General features: G+C 36.9%; 1 protein-coding gene across 2 annotated transcripts in view; it reads right to left on the bottom strand.

The window, feature by feature from the left end:
• Positions 1–8801: 8801 nt before the first annotated feature.
• Positions 8802–18047, bottom strand: part of LOC117326387 (translation initiation factor eIF-2B subunit gamma-like) — a 68994-nt gene continuing 59748 nt past the window's right edge. For both annotated transcript variants that reach the window (XM_033883135.1, XM_033883134.1), the window contains exons 11-12: positions 15972–16075; positions 8802–9013 (exon numbers count right to left, since the gene is read on the bottom strand). In XM_033883135.1, the coding sequence (XP_033739026.1) occupies positions 8961–9013; positions 15972–16075 (157 nt within the window). In that variant the 3' untranslated portion in view covers positions 8802–8960. The remainder of the gene's footprint in view (positions 9014–15971; positions 16076–18047) is intronic.

The following is an 18047-nucleotide window of genomic DNA, read 5'->3' as shown; positions in this document are numbered from 1 at the left end:
CTCCCCTGTTTAATTATCTCCACTGTTTAATTGTCTCCACTGTTTAATTATCTCCACTGTTTGATTGTCTCCACTGTTTAATTATCTCCCCTGTTTAATTGTCTCCCCTTATTAATTATCTCCCCTATTTAGTGAGGACACAAACACTGTAACCGTATCACTATTCATGAAGAGTGAATTGTGCCAAGATTTATTTCTCCTGTGCCTCACACAGACACAGGGTTTGTGGATATATATTTTAACTAAAACAGGTCTACATCTGACAAAGCTATAAATAGATTGATATGTTTGATTTCTTCTATACTTGTCTGTTATATTTTGCAAATCTTTTATTATTTGTTGATTTGTTTGATATTAAAATGAATTGAGTACAATAAACAAAATTGTCTTTTCTTCTTTAATTTGCATTTGATACCTTGTTAAATGAGTGAATGTGAAATATATTTAACCCGATACACATTCACCGTGAAGAAGTTTAACAAAATGGCGAATGGTTTAATGGTTATGGTACAGGACTTGCGTGGCCTTGTATTTCGTGGCATGGTACTGAATTCAGAGGGAGCGTGGACTGTGAATAAGGTGGAAGATGGGAGTATGAATTTTATCAATTCGATCATAGAGAGATATTGAGCTATTTTGTTTTAACTAAAATCAATTTTCGAATGGTTTCGTGATAATGACAGAAAGTTTACGCCAGCAGCTCAGTTCTATCAGAGACATATATAGATCTATATATGTCTCTGGTTCTAATAAACACAATTTTATGATATATGACAAAACTAAGCTAGTTCCAGAGATAATTCACAATTAAAATTGTACTAAATACTAAATCTTATAACATGTGTCCTTAAGGAATCCTTCCCTATCTGTTTCTCCGGAATAAAGAATGTTCACAGTATCAAGCAATTAATAATCCAACAGAACTCATATAGCTCTCCTTGACAGTTGTAAACCAGTTCTGAATAATAATGTGTCTCTCGTAGTATTTATGCTATGTTGCCAAATCTTTTTAAGTACATTCTCCAACCATCTCTTTTCTGTAAATCTCTAACACGATATTTGTAAACATCCAATAAACGCTGTCAACAAAACATGACATTTCCTGAAAGTTCTACATACATGTAGGACCAGCTACATAGATAATACATTTCTGTAAGAGTTGTCTCCCTTAGGTTATTAGTGTATATAACACACACCTCCTTAACTAAAATAAAAAAAATTTGAAAAGGAAAATTCAATTACCTATCAAATCACATCTAAATTTTGGATAAATAATCCAGAAGGAATGATAAAGTCCCTCACGTCGTTATAAATAGCAATCACATAAAAATGTTGTTTTTTTTGCACAAATTTGGCTTTATATTATATTTCATATACGTTTGTAGATATTGTCAAATTGTTCACAATTACACAATTTGTTTAAAATCAGAGCCTTTTTTCGGCGGAATGATATACGGTTAACATTTATAAGTGATGCGGCGTTGAACGGGTATCACACAGGACAGACTCGATTCCTCGGAAACATTTAATGTTTCTATCGACTGGATTTACGTTATATTTAGAAGAACATCAGCTCTTAAATTATAAATGAAAGTCGTCTTGACAGTTGGTGAAAAGGCTTCCACGGCTATTTCTTTCGAAACCGATTCTAGTCTTACCCGTCACATCAGTGTTGCCAACATATAACGATGTTCAACTTCACAGGGGCTCGATTTTGGAGGCCTTTGGCATCGGTAATTAACCACAAAACTATAATAGCAGGCCCCTATGCTTACACAACCGACAACCATGTCGATACTGCCGAATTTTCACAAGTTTTTTTTTTTTTTTTTTTTTATAAATGCTGGACTTTAATGTTGTCGTGTCTAACATTTCTGAAAATTCGGGAACAACCCCGTTTTGGTGACGACATTGACAATTTGATTACTTCGTAGATACACGTAAAACGGAACTGTACAGGATTGCGAGCTGTATAGCTTCTTGCGAGATTCAGAGATATAGGTTGGTTTTTTTCTACAATTTTGTGATAATTATGCATCAGATGATGTTAAAGTCATGTATACTAAGTAAACATTATAGGAAATGTCTATTTAACTTTATCTCAATGTCGTATTACATTTTAGGAAACATTTACTCGTCAGTAAACAATCGAAAAAAGATGTCAGCCTGAATTTATGAACAATAATAAGTATTTTCATTGTCCGTATTTTTCCACCATACTGACATCATGTAAAAGTTAAATATGTTCTGAATCACTTATGACAATATATTCGAAACAATTTAATTAAAATTTTCTTAAAATCGACTTGTAAGCGTTGACGTTTTTCAGTCCATTGTACGGTTGCTTGCTCTTGGACTGTACGACTTCTTGCGGGATGTAAAATAATTACTGTATAGTTGCTTGCTGTAAAAGTTCAATGATTGTATCCTGATTATCTCCCTCATTTAATCGCTTCTGATGGATAACACAAAATACAATTGCAAGTACTGCTTCAAGGACACGCCATTGTTCTCTGAAATAATATATCACTGTGTTACTTTCTACGCAAACAAACTTTCTTTTTTAAATTGAAATAGAAACATTATTGAAATCCAGATCAAACTTCAAATCAAGATCGTTTGGAATAATTCCACCATCAATAAGGGTTAAACACAATCGATTGTTCCAAACAATGCCAATCAGCCTTTCACGATGTTCTAATATCTCTGTATATAGTGTCAGAATAGTATTTTTCTTGTTTTATTTTTCTTTGCACTCATTTTGATGATAGGCAAGACTTGAACGCCATTTGAAGCTTTTTCGACAGTAAGTGCAAAACAGTAGTCTTCTTTCGTGTTGAGCTTTCTTAAACTGTTCACGTAAGACATCTTTGGAACTGAATTCCTGTGAACAAACTTCACATGTATGACAATAAATAAAATCTGTTGTACGGCGACATTTTCTTTTGTGATTTATTAAAGACGTCTTGTACTGGAAAACATCTCCACACAAAGATAGAGATATGTTATGTTACATCAGTTATCGTGGAACATAAAATTTGACATTTGGACCTCTGTAACCTTCAGTTTTGATGTCGCGACCTTGAAAATGTATACAGTTCTGCGGACTGGTTAGGGACTTACCGACCAAAGTTTCATGCTTCCGGTTCTATTCCTGCACTCGTTATATCGAATTTGGTGTACATGTCTCAGCGAAGTGCACGCTATGTAAATATAATTAAACAACTGTAGCAACCAACTGTACAGTGAACTAGCAACCAACTGTACAGTGAACTAGCAACCGACTGTACAGTGAACTAGCAACCAACTGTACGATGAACTAGCAACCAACTGTACAGTGAACTAGCAACCGACTGTACAGTGAACTAGCAACCAACTGTACGATGAACTAGCAACCAACTGTACAGTGAACTAGCAACCAACTGTACGATGAACTAGCAACCAACTGTACAGTGAACTAGCAACCAACTGTACAGTGAACTCGCAACCAACTGTACAGTGAACTAGTAACCAACTGTACAGTGAACTATCAACAAACTGTACGATGAACTAGCAACAAACTGTACAGTGAACTAGCAACCAACTGTACGATGAACTAGCAACCAACTGTACGATGAACTAGCAACCAACTGTACAGTGAACTAGCAACCAACTGTACAGTGAACTAGTAACCAACTGTACAGTGAACTATCAACAAACTGTACGATGAACTAGCAACCAACTGTACAGTGAACTAGTAACCAACTGTACAGTGAACTAGCAACCAACTGTATGATGAACTAGCAACCAACTGTACAGTGAACTAAGAGAGAGAGAGAGAGAGAGAGAGAGAGAGAGAGAGAGAGAGAGAGAGAGAGAGAGAGAGAGAGAGTGAGTGACAAGTATACCCCCCGCTTTTCTATGATTGGTTTGGATACTTTATGAAGCTGCCTATTTATGGTACTATAACCAAATCAAACATGTTCTATGTTTAGGTAAGAACTAAGTGAATGCATAGACGAACAAAATTTTGCTCGTTTTTAAAGAAAAAGAGGCATAACTCTATTAGAACTGGTAATTTGGCAAAATGTTTGCATAGAGCTAAGCCGCATAGGGTCCTCTAACTACATACCAAATTTTAGTAAAATCCATTGAAAACAAAGCAAATGCATAGCCGGACAAGCTAGTAACCATTTTTTACATAAAGGGGCATAACTCTCTAAAAAGTTTTTTTTCGGAAGAAGCCGTTACTGGAGACACAACTTCATGCAATCCTTCAACTCTGTATAAAGTTTCAAGAAAATCCATAAAAAAATAAGTGAATGCATAGCCGGACAAAATTATGACACATTTTGTATGAAAAAAGGGCATAACTCTGTTAAAAAGGGCTAAATCGCAAAATCACTGCAGAGGACACAAGTTCATATGGTCTTCTAACTATATACCAAATTTGAGTGAAATCCATAAAGAAACGAGCGAATGCATAGCCGGACAAATTTTGTGATACACTTTGAGATCAAGAATATGATAATTTTGTGTCAACTTCATTTTTTTATTATTAAATTTTACTCTCATAACTTGTGTTGCTTTATTTTTTTGTGGTTGTTTATGTAGATAAATGCTAGCATTCAAAAGCTCTCTAGGCTGAAAGTAACTTGCGACCATTGTTTTAACTTACAACACCTGGAGCTGTATTCCTACTCTGACCGAATCACTGCAAATTGTAGTAGATAGTCTCATGAATACAATTTGGTTTACTAATTACGACATAATTCTTTAAAGGCAAATGCAACACAGAATGTAAATATATAACAAAGAATAAGAAGCTCCAGTATCACATAAAATCACCACAGGTTTCAAGATAGCATTATCACCGACAAGTTAAAGAATAGGCCCAGAGGGCCTGCATCACTCAGCGTCACCATTTAACAAAACCTGTTCCCCTTCCCCCAATGATCATTCCGACTAAATTTGGTTAAAATCCTTTCAGTATTTCATGACTACTAGCAATTTAAAGCAAATGTTGATAGATGATGGTCTTTTGGCCATGTGAGCTAACAAAACCTTTAGAAATGAGGGGAGAGTACTTCTCCAACACACTATCAGACTCTGATCTCTTAATCTCAATAGACAGTTTAGACTCGTCCACGATACCACCAAGTTTCTGACTGGGCTCTAACATAGCTAACATAGAAGGAACTGACTGTTTTTGTCTTTGCTCCTGACGCTGGATGGAACAACACTCATAGTTATATGCCCGACTTTCTTGCAGTAATTACAGGCCCGAAGGAGACCCCGCACCTGCCCTTTGACCTTTGGACCAGACTAAGCCTTATCACCTACTTTAGGTTACATTAGAAGGGACACTGAAGGTTGGGTTCCCATTAGCTGATTCAATTTACCAGTACCTGCGGTACTGTTTTTCTCTTGAAAACTGGTTTTAACTAGAACTGTCACTAAGATGGCTGACCAATACCCCCGCAATCTGCAGAGTCAAAGGTGAATTGGAACTGTTAATTAGAGGCTAACTAAGATAACCTGTGCATGCCTATATTTCTGAAATTCAGAATGTCTGAAATTTGTGTTGTTCACAATAAAGAGAATTCAGTGACCAGTTGCCATAGCATCCATAATTTTGAGAAAAAGAAAGCGGCATGCACATCTACACTTGATCATTAATATTTGTGTGAAGTTTCATTGGAATTGGTCCTTCGGTTTAGTAGGAGTTGTCCGGACAATCTTAAAGTTATGGTTCTCATCAAAAAACCTGTTTATAATGATCAGTTGCCATAGCAACCATAATTTTGAGAAAAAGAAAGTGGCATGCACATTTACACATGATCATTAATTTTTGTGTTAAGTTTCACTGAAATCGACCCTTTGGTTTAGGAGGAGTGGTCCGGACAAAATGTGTCTACAGACAGACAGACGGACGGACGGACAGACAACCTGATTCCAGTATACCCCCTAACTTCGTTGCGGTGGTATAATAAACAAGCCTTTGTGGGTAAGAGTGTAATCATCAGACGTTAAAGCCGCTTCGATTAGTGAATCAACTGTTCTCTCATCTAAATGAGTTTTGATATTTCCATGGACACAACGTTTGAATTCTTCTATTAACAATAATTGCCTTGGTTTGTCAAAATCAGTCAATTTTTTTAGAATCTCATCACCTATTGAACAATATTGTTCTTTCTCTCGAGCAAATTCTATATGAGTTTGATCTTCCGAATTTCTAAATTTCTTGTGATAAAAAAGCCTAAGGTACAAGCTCATAAGCTTTTCGATTAGCTTTCTTTATACTCTCTAATGCACTTGAGTCAAGTTTTTCATTTTCAACAAAGTGTCTTATATTCAAATTTCTAATTTCAGTTTTTCTCATTTGAGATTTTACAGTTAATCATAAATGTTTTCCTAATACCAATAAATCATTGTTGCTAACACTCATAAGAACATCCAGGGAAGGCTACAAACTGTTTTACCTTTATGGTTGCAGCCATAATTACTAAGCTGTTGGTTTGACCAGGAATTGACACTAACTCAATCACCTTAACAGATCGCCAAACTGCGAGGTTTTGGAATGAGGCAGCCCGGGCTGCCAACGGTGATGCCCCTCTTGGAGGATTTGGGAGCATTGTCCCTCAAGCCCTTATCCCAACACCGAGGAAAAAAATGAATATTCTAGATGCAGCTTCCTGCATTCTAGTTCAATCTGAGGATAAAATATAAGATCTTACACCAAAGGGTTTCATGAAAAATGTTTTGAAAATAAAATTATTGAAGTAAATGAAGAAAACTTCAGTTGAGCAGTATACATTTGACTGAAAATGTTGGCAGCCCACAGGGCTGCTGGTCTGGACATTCCAACAGCCGACCAGATTTCAGGAAGTCCAGGGCTGCCGGGCTACTGTTAGTGTCGATCCCTGCCGGTTTCAAAAACTAATCTTTTAGTATAAGCTGTTGATTTCAGCGGATTCACAATTTGTTCATGTTAAGGCACATTAATAACGGGAGTGGAGATGAAGGATCATTATTTATATTTTCACTGCCAAAAAAAGCGAGCCTCGCATGGTCATACACTGTAACTTCAAAAGTAATCAGATTCAGATGTTTTGTACTCGGTGATATTCAGACATGTTTTGGAAGCATACACTTTTAGGTTGTTATGAAATGTGTCATCATTATAGTCTTGAAGGGACGGTGGCATGAAGGAGGCCTTTGTATCTGGTGACAGTGAATGTGGAGAGAATTCCTTAAACTACTTTTGTAGAAATCATACTGTGTCTGTGTAATATAAAAGAAACACAGATATCTTAAATGAATTCTTGTAAAATCTCCTTTGTTTACACCGACAGCAAGACATCTCTGCCAAAACTCAATATTAACCCAAATGTATGCACATCATCCAGCACCGTCCCTCTGACAGCCACATCACCTCATACAGCATCGTCCCTCTGACAGCCACATCACCTCATACAGCACCGTCCCTCTGACAGCCACACCACCTCATACAGCACCGTCCCTCTGATAGCCACATCACCTGATCATACAGCACCGTCCCTCTGACAGCCACATCACCTCATACAGCACCGTCCCTCTGACAGCCACACCACCTCATACAGCACCGTCCCTCTGTCAGCCACATCACCTGATCATACAGCACCGTCCCTCTGACAGCCACATCACCTCATACAGCACCGTCACTTTGACAGCCACACCACCTGATCATACAGCACCGTCCCTCTGACAGCCACATCACCTGATCATACAGCACCGTCCCTCTGACAGCCACACCACCTCATACAGCACCGTCCCTCTGACAGCCACATCACCTGATCATACAGCACTGTCCCTCTGACAGCCACACCACCTGATCATACAGCACCGTCCCTCTGACAGCCACACCACCTGATCATACAGCACCGTCCCTCTGACAGCCACATCACCTCATACAGCACCGTCCCTCTGACAGCCACATCACCTCATACAGCACCGTCCCTCTGACAGCCACATCACCTCATACAGCACCGTCCCTCTGACAGCCACACCACCTCATACAGCACCGTCCCTCTGACAGTCACATCACCTCATACAGCACCGTCCCTCTGACAGCCACACCACCTCATACAGCACCGTCCCTCTGACAGCCACACCACCTCATACAGCACCGTCCCTCTGACAGCCCCATCACCTCATACAGCACCGTCCCTCTGACAGCCACCTCACCTCAATACAGCACCGTCCCCTCTGACAGCCCACACCACCTCATACAGCACCGTCCCCTCTGACAGCCACATCACCTCATACAGCACCGTCCCTCTGACAGCCACATCACCTGATCATACAGCACCGTCCCTCTGACAGCCACATCACCTCATACAGCACCGTCCCTCTGACAGCCACACCACCTCATACAGCACCGTCCCTCTGACAGCCACATCACCTCATACAGCACCGTCCCTCTGACAGCCACACCACCTCATACAGCACCGTCCCTCTGACAGCCACATCACCTCATACAGCACCGTCCCTCTGACAGCCACATCACCTCATACAGCACCGTCCCTCTGACAGCCACATCACCTCATACAGCACCGTCCCTCTGACAGCCACACCACCTCATACAGCACCGTCCCTCTGACAGCCACATCACCTGATCATACAGCACCGTCCCTCTGACATGGAATTCACAGTTCTCCCTTCAGATCTTGATAATAAATACAGGTGACCATCCATTGAGAGTCACAGTGGCCATCTGTTAAAACTAAATAAGTCAACATTTAAAATCTCCTCACTGTGTTACAAAGAGGCATTCACACACATTTTTTTTTTAAATTCATTTTATTTTGCTTTCAAAAGGCAAACATATTTCAAGAATTCTCAAGTTTGAAGAAATTAATATCATAAGACTATAATACATAGTTTGATTTAGAAAAGTCTTTAGCAACAAGTACAGCTGGTAGTTGTCATTTCCTGCTACACTAGATCTCCATCATTCTGTCAATTCCTGTTATCGCCTCATTTGTAAATTTACCTGAAACAGAAAAACTTTTGTCAGACAAAATATGATTAAAAACGACCCTGCTGTGATTAAGTTTGGCTACTTTGAGTTGAAAAAAGGCAGAAAATACATTGATTTTGGTACATGGTATGATCATTATAATATATTTGAACAATATCAGAAACAAAACTAGGTTATTATGTACAACTGAACGACTAAATATTTAAACAATTATCTGGCTTTCTTTGCTTCAGGTTGATCAGTTTGAGTGAAGACATCTAAATCAGCGTCACAGTAGCGATTTAAAGGAATTACCTCTATTTCCCCTATTTGGCCCCGCCCCTCTAGCCCCTTGGGGGTCAGAAATGCAAAATCTGTTCCCCTTCCCCCAAAGATGTTTCTGACCAAATTTGATGAAGATCCACTGACCAAATTTGGTTCAAATTCACTGAGTATTTTACGACTAGTAGCGATTTAAAGCAAATTTTGATGGACGGACAACAGACGTCGCACCATGGTATAAGCTCACGGGACCTTCGTTCCAGGTGAGCTAAAAACAAGGGCCCAATGGGCCCAAATCGCTCACCTGCAATACAGTGATCTTTTCATATATGGATCCTGCAGTTATTTGAAAGCATGCTACATGACCAATAAAATGTCTCTCTGCACTTTGGCTATTCACTAAAAGTCATTTAAAGATTTAAGCATACTTGATCGACGTGACCTTGAAGGTCAAGGCCATTCATTTGAACAAAGTTGGTAGCACTTCACCCCCGCATGCTACAGACCTAATATCAACTCCCTGGGACGCTTGGTTATTGAGAGGAAGTTGTTTAAAGATTTTAGCCTTTTTGACTCCTGTGACCTTGAATGAAGGTCAAGGTCATTCATTTGAACAAACTTGGTAGCCCTTTACCCCAGCATTTTACAGACCCAATATCAACTCCCTGGGACTCTTGGTTATTTAGAAGAAGTCGTTTAAAGATTTTAGCCTTTTTGACTCCTGTCACCTTGAATGAAGGTCAAGGTCATTCATTTGAACAAACTTGAGAGCCCTTTACCCCAGCATGCTGCAGACCCAATATCAAGTCCCTGGGTCTTTTGGCTATTTAGAAGAAGTCGTTTATTTTTTTTTAGCATATTTGACCCCTGTGACCTTGAATGAAAGTCAAGGTCATTCATTTTTTTTTTTATATTTGTTTTATTTTTCCAAGGCATATTATACATAGGTACATATATATATTTTACTTCGGAAACATTTACATACTTACTCACTCACTCACTCTACATTCTATCTTTTTGACATTCAAATTAATGTATATTGCATCTATTCACTCAATTGTTCAGCTTTCACACTATATATTCTTCCAAAACCTTTCATATTTAACGTCATATGGTTTCACCCTCTCACCCTAACAAACATACACACCTAACATCAATGGTGTAAGATAAAAACAAACACAGATACACGTGGACAGGATACAAATCATAACATTTATATCATTTAATCTTGAACAAAACGACAAAAATCCATATAGACATATACAGACATACATAAAGAAGAGGAAAGGAAGGAGAAGGAAGAGAAGAAGGATGAAAAGTGGAAGAAAGAAAGGAAGGAGAAGAAGAAAAGGAAGGGAGTACTTTGTAATATTTTAAAGTATTTTTATTCAAAGATACTACAAAAGAAGAAAAAAAAAAAAAAAAAAAAAAATATCATACTTTACACAATTTATGCCAAAAGAGGAAAGAACTGGATGGTAGACTTGTTACTAAAAATGTAGATTAACTCAATTATATATATTTACTGCAATTGTCAGACACTGGGATTCCAGCAAAAGAAGAAGGTACCACATGTATGCGATTATTAATATTTAATACAAATAAATGTGTAATGTATAAGTCAATAAAACAGATTAAAAAAGTATTATTCCATAATCTGCAAAAGTTTATCCCATTTTCTCCATTCAGCCAAACATTTGTTTTTTTCTTTTTCCCCTTTTTTAGAGCTACAAAATTTTCTGACTTTATAATGATCATAGATACAATAGAGTAAAGAGTTGATATTTAAAGATTTATGCAGACATCTGTTTCTGTATATGTATTGTTTTATAATCAAAATAATTTGATTATCTACTTTAAAGGATGGATTTTTATAATCACCATCATATTTACCAAAAAGCATTGTTTTTTTATTTAGTCTAAAGGGAATAAATAATGCATCTAATAATATATCTAGACCTTCAAGAAGATTCTGAACTTGATCACATTCCCAAAAAAGGTGAACAATTGATTCAATTTCTGAGTTACAAAAGTTACAGAATGGATTGTTTGTTAGTTTGGCTTTGAAAAGAAATGAATTAGTTGTTAAGATATGATGTGATATTCTAAATTGCAACCAGTGTAATCGTGAGTTTTTACTTACTGTAAAAGGAAGTGTATATATACTACACCAATCATTTAAATTGAAATCAAGTACGTTAGACCATTTCTCTTTCCCTTTAGCAGTAATATCATTCTTTGAATTTAGAATATCATAAAATATCTTCGAGCCTTTATTAATATTAAGAAATATTGCAATATTGCTAGGTAAAACTGGATATACAAAGTTATAAGTAGTGGAATCAAATTCAAAGTGTTGTAAACATTTTTTTATTGCAGATATTACTCCATTATATTTCAAAAAGTTAGTGTTAATGCTATACTTTTGAATAAATTCATTAAAAGAGAAAAAAGTGTTGTTGTTTACATCTTTAAAGAAGTCACCAATGACATAAATACCCTTTTCATACCACTTAGAGTAGAAAATTGTTCCACCACCTATTGTAATATTTTTGTTATGCCAGACAGGTGTATGCAAGAGTGCTTTCCCTTTGACTATTTTCATATTAGTAGAGTTATCTAATCTTGACCAAGCCCTAAGTACATCTTTCCAAAAAGAATTGCTAATATTTTGTTGGCATAGATCTATATAGTTCCCTCCAATATTCATTAGTTTATCTAGGTCTAAATATTTTTCTAGTAGTGTTTTCCATTTTCCTGAAGATTGAAACAGTCGCTTAACCCAGCCAATTTTTAATGAATCAACAAAATTTTGAGTATTGAGCATTTTTAGTCCCCCATGAGAGTGATCTTGTACAATAATATCTCTTTTAATTTTATCCACTTTACTATGCCACAAAAATTCAAATAAAATAGAGTTTATTTTTTTAATTATCTTGTCACCTGGGTTTGGTAGAGCAATAAATAAATGATTAAATTGGGAGATCATTAATGATTTTATTAAATGAATTTTACCTATTGGAGTTAAGTTACGTCTGCTCCAAGCAGTAATAATATTTTTTAATTTTACTATTTTCTTATCAAAGTTCATTTTAATCATTTCATGTAGATCAACGCTGAAATCTATTCCTAATAGAGTGAATTTTTCTTTTCCCCATTTCAAGTTTAGTTCAGGTAGAAATTTATCTTGACTATATTTTTTACTGCCAATCCATACAATTTCTGTCTTATCAATATTAATTTTTAATCCTGAAATTGATGCAAAAATATTTAATTCATTCATTGTTTCTTTAAGAGATTCCTCAGATCCATCAAGAGTTAAGTATGTGTCATCTGCATATTGTGAAAGTAAAATATTTGTATTATCAACTTCTATCCCCTTAATATGTTTGTTATTTCTAAGCCTAATAGCAAGAATTTCGGCACAAAGAATGAAGATATATGGTGCGATCGGATCCCCTTGTCTACATCCCCTTTTTATTCTGAAAAATGATGAAAGATTCCCTCCCTGATTAATAGAAGCTCCTACATTACAGTTAAACAATTGTACCCAATTTTTTATATAATTTCCGAAACCAAAAAAATCTAACACTTTTGCTATGAAGTTAAAAGAAACAGAATCGAACGCCTTTTCAAAATCTATCATTAAAACCATCCCCGGAATATCATTTTCTTCAGTATAATTCATAATGTCATATAAAAGTCTAGTGTTTTCCCCAATGTATCGACCTGCTATAAAACCTGATTGAACTTTGTTAACAATTATGTCCAAAACTGATTTTATTCTATTTGCAATAACCCCTGATCCAATTTTATATATAATATTTAATAAAGTTATAGGTCTCCAGTTTTTGATATATTGACGTGGTTTATCTTTTTTTGGAATACAAATTATTACACCGTGGCGTTGTGTTACAGATAATTCTCCTTTCATGTACCCATAATTTAGTGAACGGACAATGAAATACCCAAGTTGTTCCCAAAAATATTTAAAAAATTCAACGGTATAGCCATCAGAGCCAGGACTTTTATTATTTTTCATATTGCTTAATGTCTTATATGCTTCCTCAATAGTAATAAGTCCTTCTAATTTATCAGATTCATACATATTTAGTTTTGGGATGTTTTCGAAATCAATAAGAGAATCAAGAGTTATATCAGTTAAAGTATCATCTGAATTATATAAATTTTCATAAAAGCATTGGATTTTATCTAGAATTTCTTCTTGTTTTGTAATTAAGGTGCCATCTTCTAACTGAATTTTTGGAACTATTTTTGATGTAAAAAGTAATTAGTTGGTTTCTCCCCTTCTTCTTCCCACTTTGCCCTAGATCTAATAATGCTGCCTTTTATCTTTTTCGTTCTGATTTCTTCTAATTCTTTTTTCTTTTTATCAATTTCTATTGTATTTAAAACACTTTGACTTTCTAATTCTTCTATTGATTTTTGAAGATTAATTTCTGTTAAATTTTGTGATCTTTTCCTATAAGCAGCATGAGATATTGTTTTTCCCCTTATATTCATCAGAAGTGTCTCAAGAAATAGTTGGTCATCGATATTAAATTGTATTTCTGAATTTGGAATATTTTCTAAATTGTCTATATTATACATAGGTAAGCAATATTGTTTTTTAGTTTCTAGGATAATATTATCAACAACATCTATATATTCTACATCACTAAGTAACGATTTGTTAAATTTCCACAGTCCTTTACCTCTCTTAAATTCATGAAGTTGCATACAAATTTTGGGGAATGAATGGTCTGATCTATATCCTGTTTCTATGGAAGAATTTATTACTAACGACGAAATATTTTCTGAAATTAGGAAAAAGTCTAATCTAGACTGTTTTAATGGATTTGGCTTTCTCCATGTATATCTAATGCTATCAGGATGCTGTTCTCTATATATATCGACTAGGTTGTGGTTTTCAATTATTTCTAAGATCTTCTCTCTGGCTTTTGAATTGTTTATGTTTCTGTAACTCTTATCATAATCTTTATCAGGATTTAAAACTAGATTAAAATCACCACATATTATTATTCTATTATTACTGAAAATATCTATAGTATCATCAATAAGGTTAAAAAAATTAGGATTGTCTGAATTAGGGCCATAGACAGTAATCAGAGTAAATTCCATATTTCTAATTTCTAGGTTAATTGCTAAAAAGTTACCAGTTGAGTCCGATTTTGTTTTTTTAATTTTAAATTCAAAATTATTATTAAATAAAATTGCAACTCCTCTAGCATTTGATTTAAAAGAATTAAAGTAACATTCATATCCCCACTCGCTGCGAATCAAATTATCTTTTTCTGCTGTAAAATGGGTATCTTGTAGACAATATATATTATAATCTTTTGCTCTCAGATATGAGAAAATATCCTTTCTCTTAACGTGTTCCCCCAGTCCCTGACAGTTTGCTGACAAAATATTTAGGTCATCCATAATCAAAAGGTGTGGTCATACATCGGTTATAACATAATACATATATCCACTTACCATCTAAGGAGTTATGGTCTACCATCCAGAAAAGAGAAAGAAATGGAATAGGAAGAGAAAATGACAGAATACATAATAAAATCATATTGATGAAGTCTAGATCAACATCTGTTCATCACACACCTGGCCTGAAATTAAAATTGTCTGATTCGTCGCGACTCTTTCATGCCAAAGCTTATTGTACAATTCAATTTAAGCACTGTTGCGACTTTGACTAGTATACCGGAAATACCTTATCACGGCTAGTATTCTACTTGAATCCGGATAATATACATTTATGCTAATAATAATCAATGGTATAGCAATTAATCTGTGTTCTGTGACATTAGTTTATTAAAGTGCTGTAGTTATTAAAATCTGATTCAGTTGTAAACCGAAGTACATGTACATATTTATTATACTGTCACAGTCGTACTGATTACTTTACAGATATTATTTCCATATTGTATCCAGATCATAAGTATTATACTGGAAGATTTATATATATAACTACTGAACACTATGTATCACTACTGGGTATTATTAAGGTCATTCATTTGAACAAACTTGGTAGCCCTTCAACCCAGCATGCTACATACCCAATATCAACTCCCTGGGACTCTTGGCTATTGAGAAGAAGTCGTTTAAAGATTTTAGCCTTTTTGACCCCTGTGACCTTGAATGAAGGTCAACTTTATCCATTTGAACAAACTTGGTAGCCCTTCACCCCAGCATGCTACAGGCCCAATATTAGGTCTCTGGGCCTTTTGGTTATTGAGAAGAAGTTGCTTGAATGGAAAAGTTGACGCCAGACGGACGACGGACGGACGACGGGACACGGCATAAGCTCACTTGCCCTTCGGGCAGGTGAGCTAAAAACAGTAGTCCCACTTCTGTATAGTTTGGTGTATTTTGTTTAACGTCGTATTAACAGCCAGGGTCATTTAAAACGTGCCAGGTTTTGGAGGTGGAGGAAAGCCAGAGTACCTGGAGAAAACCACCGGACTATGGTTAGTACCAGGGACTGCTCGACGTAGGAACTCGCAACCCAGAGGTGGAGGGCTAGTGTTGAGACACCTTAACCACTTGGCCATTGCAGCCCCTCCACAGTTTAGAACTTTCTGATTGGGATATTGATATTACTGTAACACTGATAACATATCTATCCATCACACTGGTAAAGCAAAAAGAATTTCTTCGAGTTTAAAGTGTAAATTATCCAACTTACCCATTGCGTTTATATTCTGCCCATGTCCAACTATGCAGTCCTTTAGCTCACACTTCTCATTCACCGTTGATCGAGCGCCAATAAGGCTGCCTTGGATATTACACCTGTCAATGGAACAGGATAGAATGTATGTATATATTTTATGAGTGTAAACAACTTTTAAGCAACAACAAATGAAAATACATAATTTTTTTATTTCATAATTTGCTTTTCTGCTAATGAAACAAGAGGCCCAGAGGGCCTGTATCGCTCACCTGGATTTCATGAGATATGAAACAAGAATGATGATTAAGTATATTTGTCACTGGTATTGCTTTGTCAACATATCATAGGCATTTCATATGGGTACGTGAGGTTTTTATGCCAAAAAATGCATTAATCCATGAAATGAAATGGACTTTTGGCGCAACCCCATAGGGATGCTACCACACAAATGTGAGTGATATCCATTGCTAAGTTTCAGAAAAGAAGTTGTTTAAGCCAATTGACCCCTTTTGACTCCGCCCTCTGCACCCTGGTGGTCAGTTCCTTCCTTTATAAATTTTGAATCCCTACCCAAAAGGATGCTACCAGTCAAATATGAGCTGTTTCAGAGAAGAATTAAGTTGTTCATATCAATTTACCGTAGCCAAATTGACCCCTTTTGGCCCCACCCCTCAGCCCCCAGGGGGGTCAACCCAAAAATTTGTACAATTTTGAATCCCCACCCCATGCATGACCATGCTGCCATACAAATGCAAGTGATATCCATTGCTTAGTTTCAGAGAAGAATTTGTTAATATCAATTTAACCAAATTATGCCCCTTTTGGCCCCACCCCTCAGCTTCCAGGGGATTGACCCCGTCATTTGTACAATTTTGAATCCCTACCCCAGGGGAATGCTACCAGACAAATATGAGCGAAATCCATTGCTTAGTTTCAGAGAAGAAGAAGATGTTAATATCAATTCAGCCAAATTGATCCCTTTTGGCCCAGCCCCCTCAGTCCCCAGGGAGGTCGACCCCATCATTTGTATAATTTTGAATCCCGACCCCAAAGGGATGCTCACAGTCAAATAGGAGCAATATCTATGGCTGGGTTTTGGAGAAGAAGTCGTTTATATCAGTATAGCCCAATAGACAACATTTGGCCCCGCCCCTCAGGCCCCTGGGGGGGAGGGGGGGGGGGGGGGTCAGCCCCATCATTTGTACAATTTTGAATCCCAACCACATAGTGATGCTGCCAGGTAAATATGAGCGATATCCATTGCTTGATTTCAGAGAAGAAGTCATTTATATCAATATAGCCCAATTGATAACATTTGGCCCCGCCCCTCAGGCCCCTGGGGGGTCAGCCCTATCATTTGTACAATTTTGAATCCCCATCCCATAGTGATGCTACCAAGCAAATATGAGCAATATCCATTGCTCGGTTTCAGAGAAGAAGTCGCTTACATCAATATAGCCCAATTGACCCCTTTTGGCCCCGCCCCTCAGACCCCTGGGGGGTCAGCCCCACCATTTATACAATTTTGAATCCCCACACCATAGTGATGCTACCAGGCCAATAGGAGCAATATCCTTTGCTTGGTTTCAGAGAAGAAGTCGTTTATATCAATAGAGCTAAATTGATCTCTTTTGGCCCCGCCCCTCAGAACCCTGGGGGTCAGCCCCACTATTTGTACAATTTTGAGTCCCCACCCCATAGGGATGCTTCTGACCAAATTTGGTCAAATTCTGATCTGTGGTTATGGAGAAGAAGTCAATTGTTGACGGACGGACGACAGACGGACGGATGACGGACGACAGACGCTACGGTATAGCATAAGCTCACCTTGGTCCTTCGGACCAGGCGAGCTAAAATTGTTTTTGCTCTTTATTCTGAGTGTAGAGGAAAAAAATCTTTGAAAACAGTACACTCACCTCGAAACCTCGAATACTCATTGCTAATAGGGTATAATTCAACAGAAAGGAAAGTAGTATGTGTACGCCAGGTTCATACGTATCCGTGGAGTGTACATGACATTATGTTCGCACATATTTATCCGTGGAGTGTACATGGCATTGTGTTCTCACATATTTATCCGTGGAGTGTACA

Source organism: Pecten maximus, chromosome 4, assembly GCF_902652985.1.
Source record: "Pecten maximus chromosome 4, xPecMax1.1, whole genome shotgun sequence".
NCBI classification, from domain to species: domain Eukaryota; kingdom Metazoa; phylum Mollusca; class Bivalvia; order Pectinida; family Pectinidae; genus Pecten; species Pecten maximus.
The sequence above is the reverse complement of the archived record's forward strand: the minus strand, read 5'-3'. Positions and strand labels throughout refer to the sequence as shown.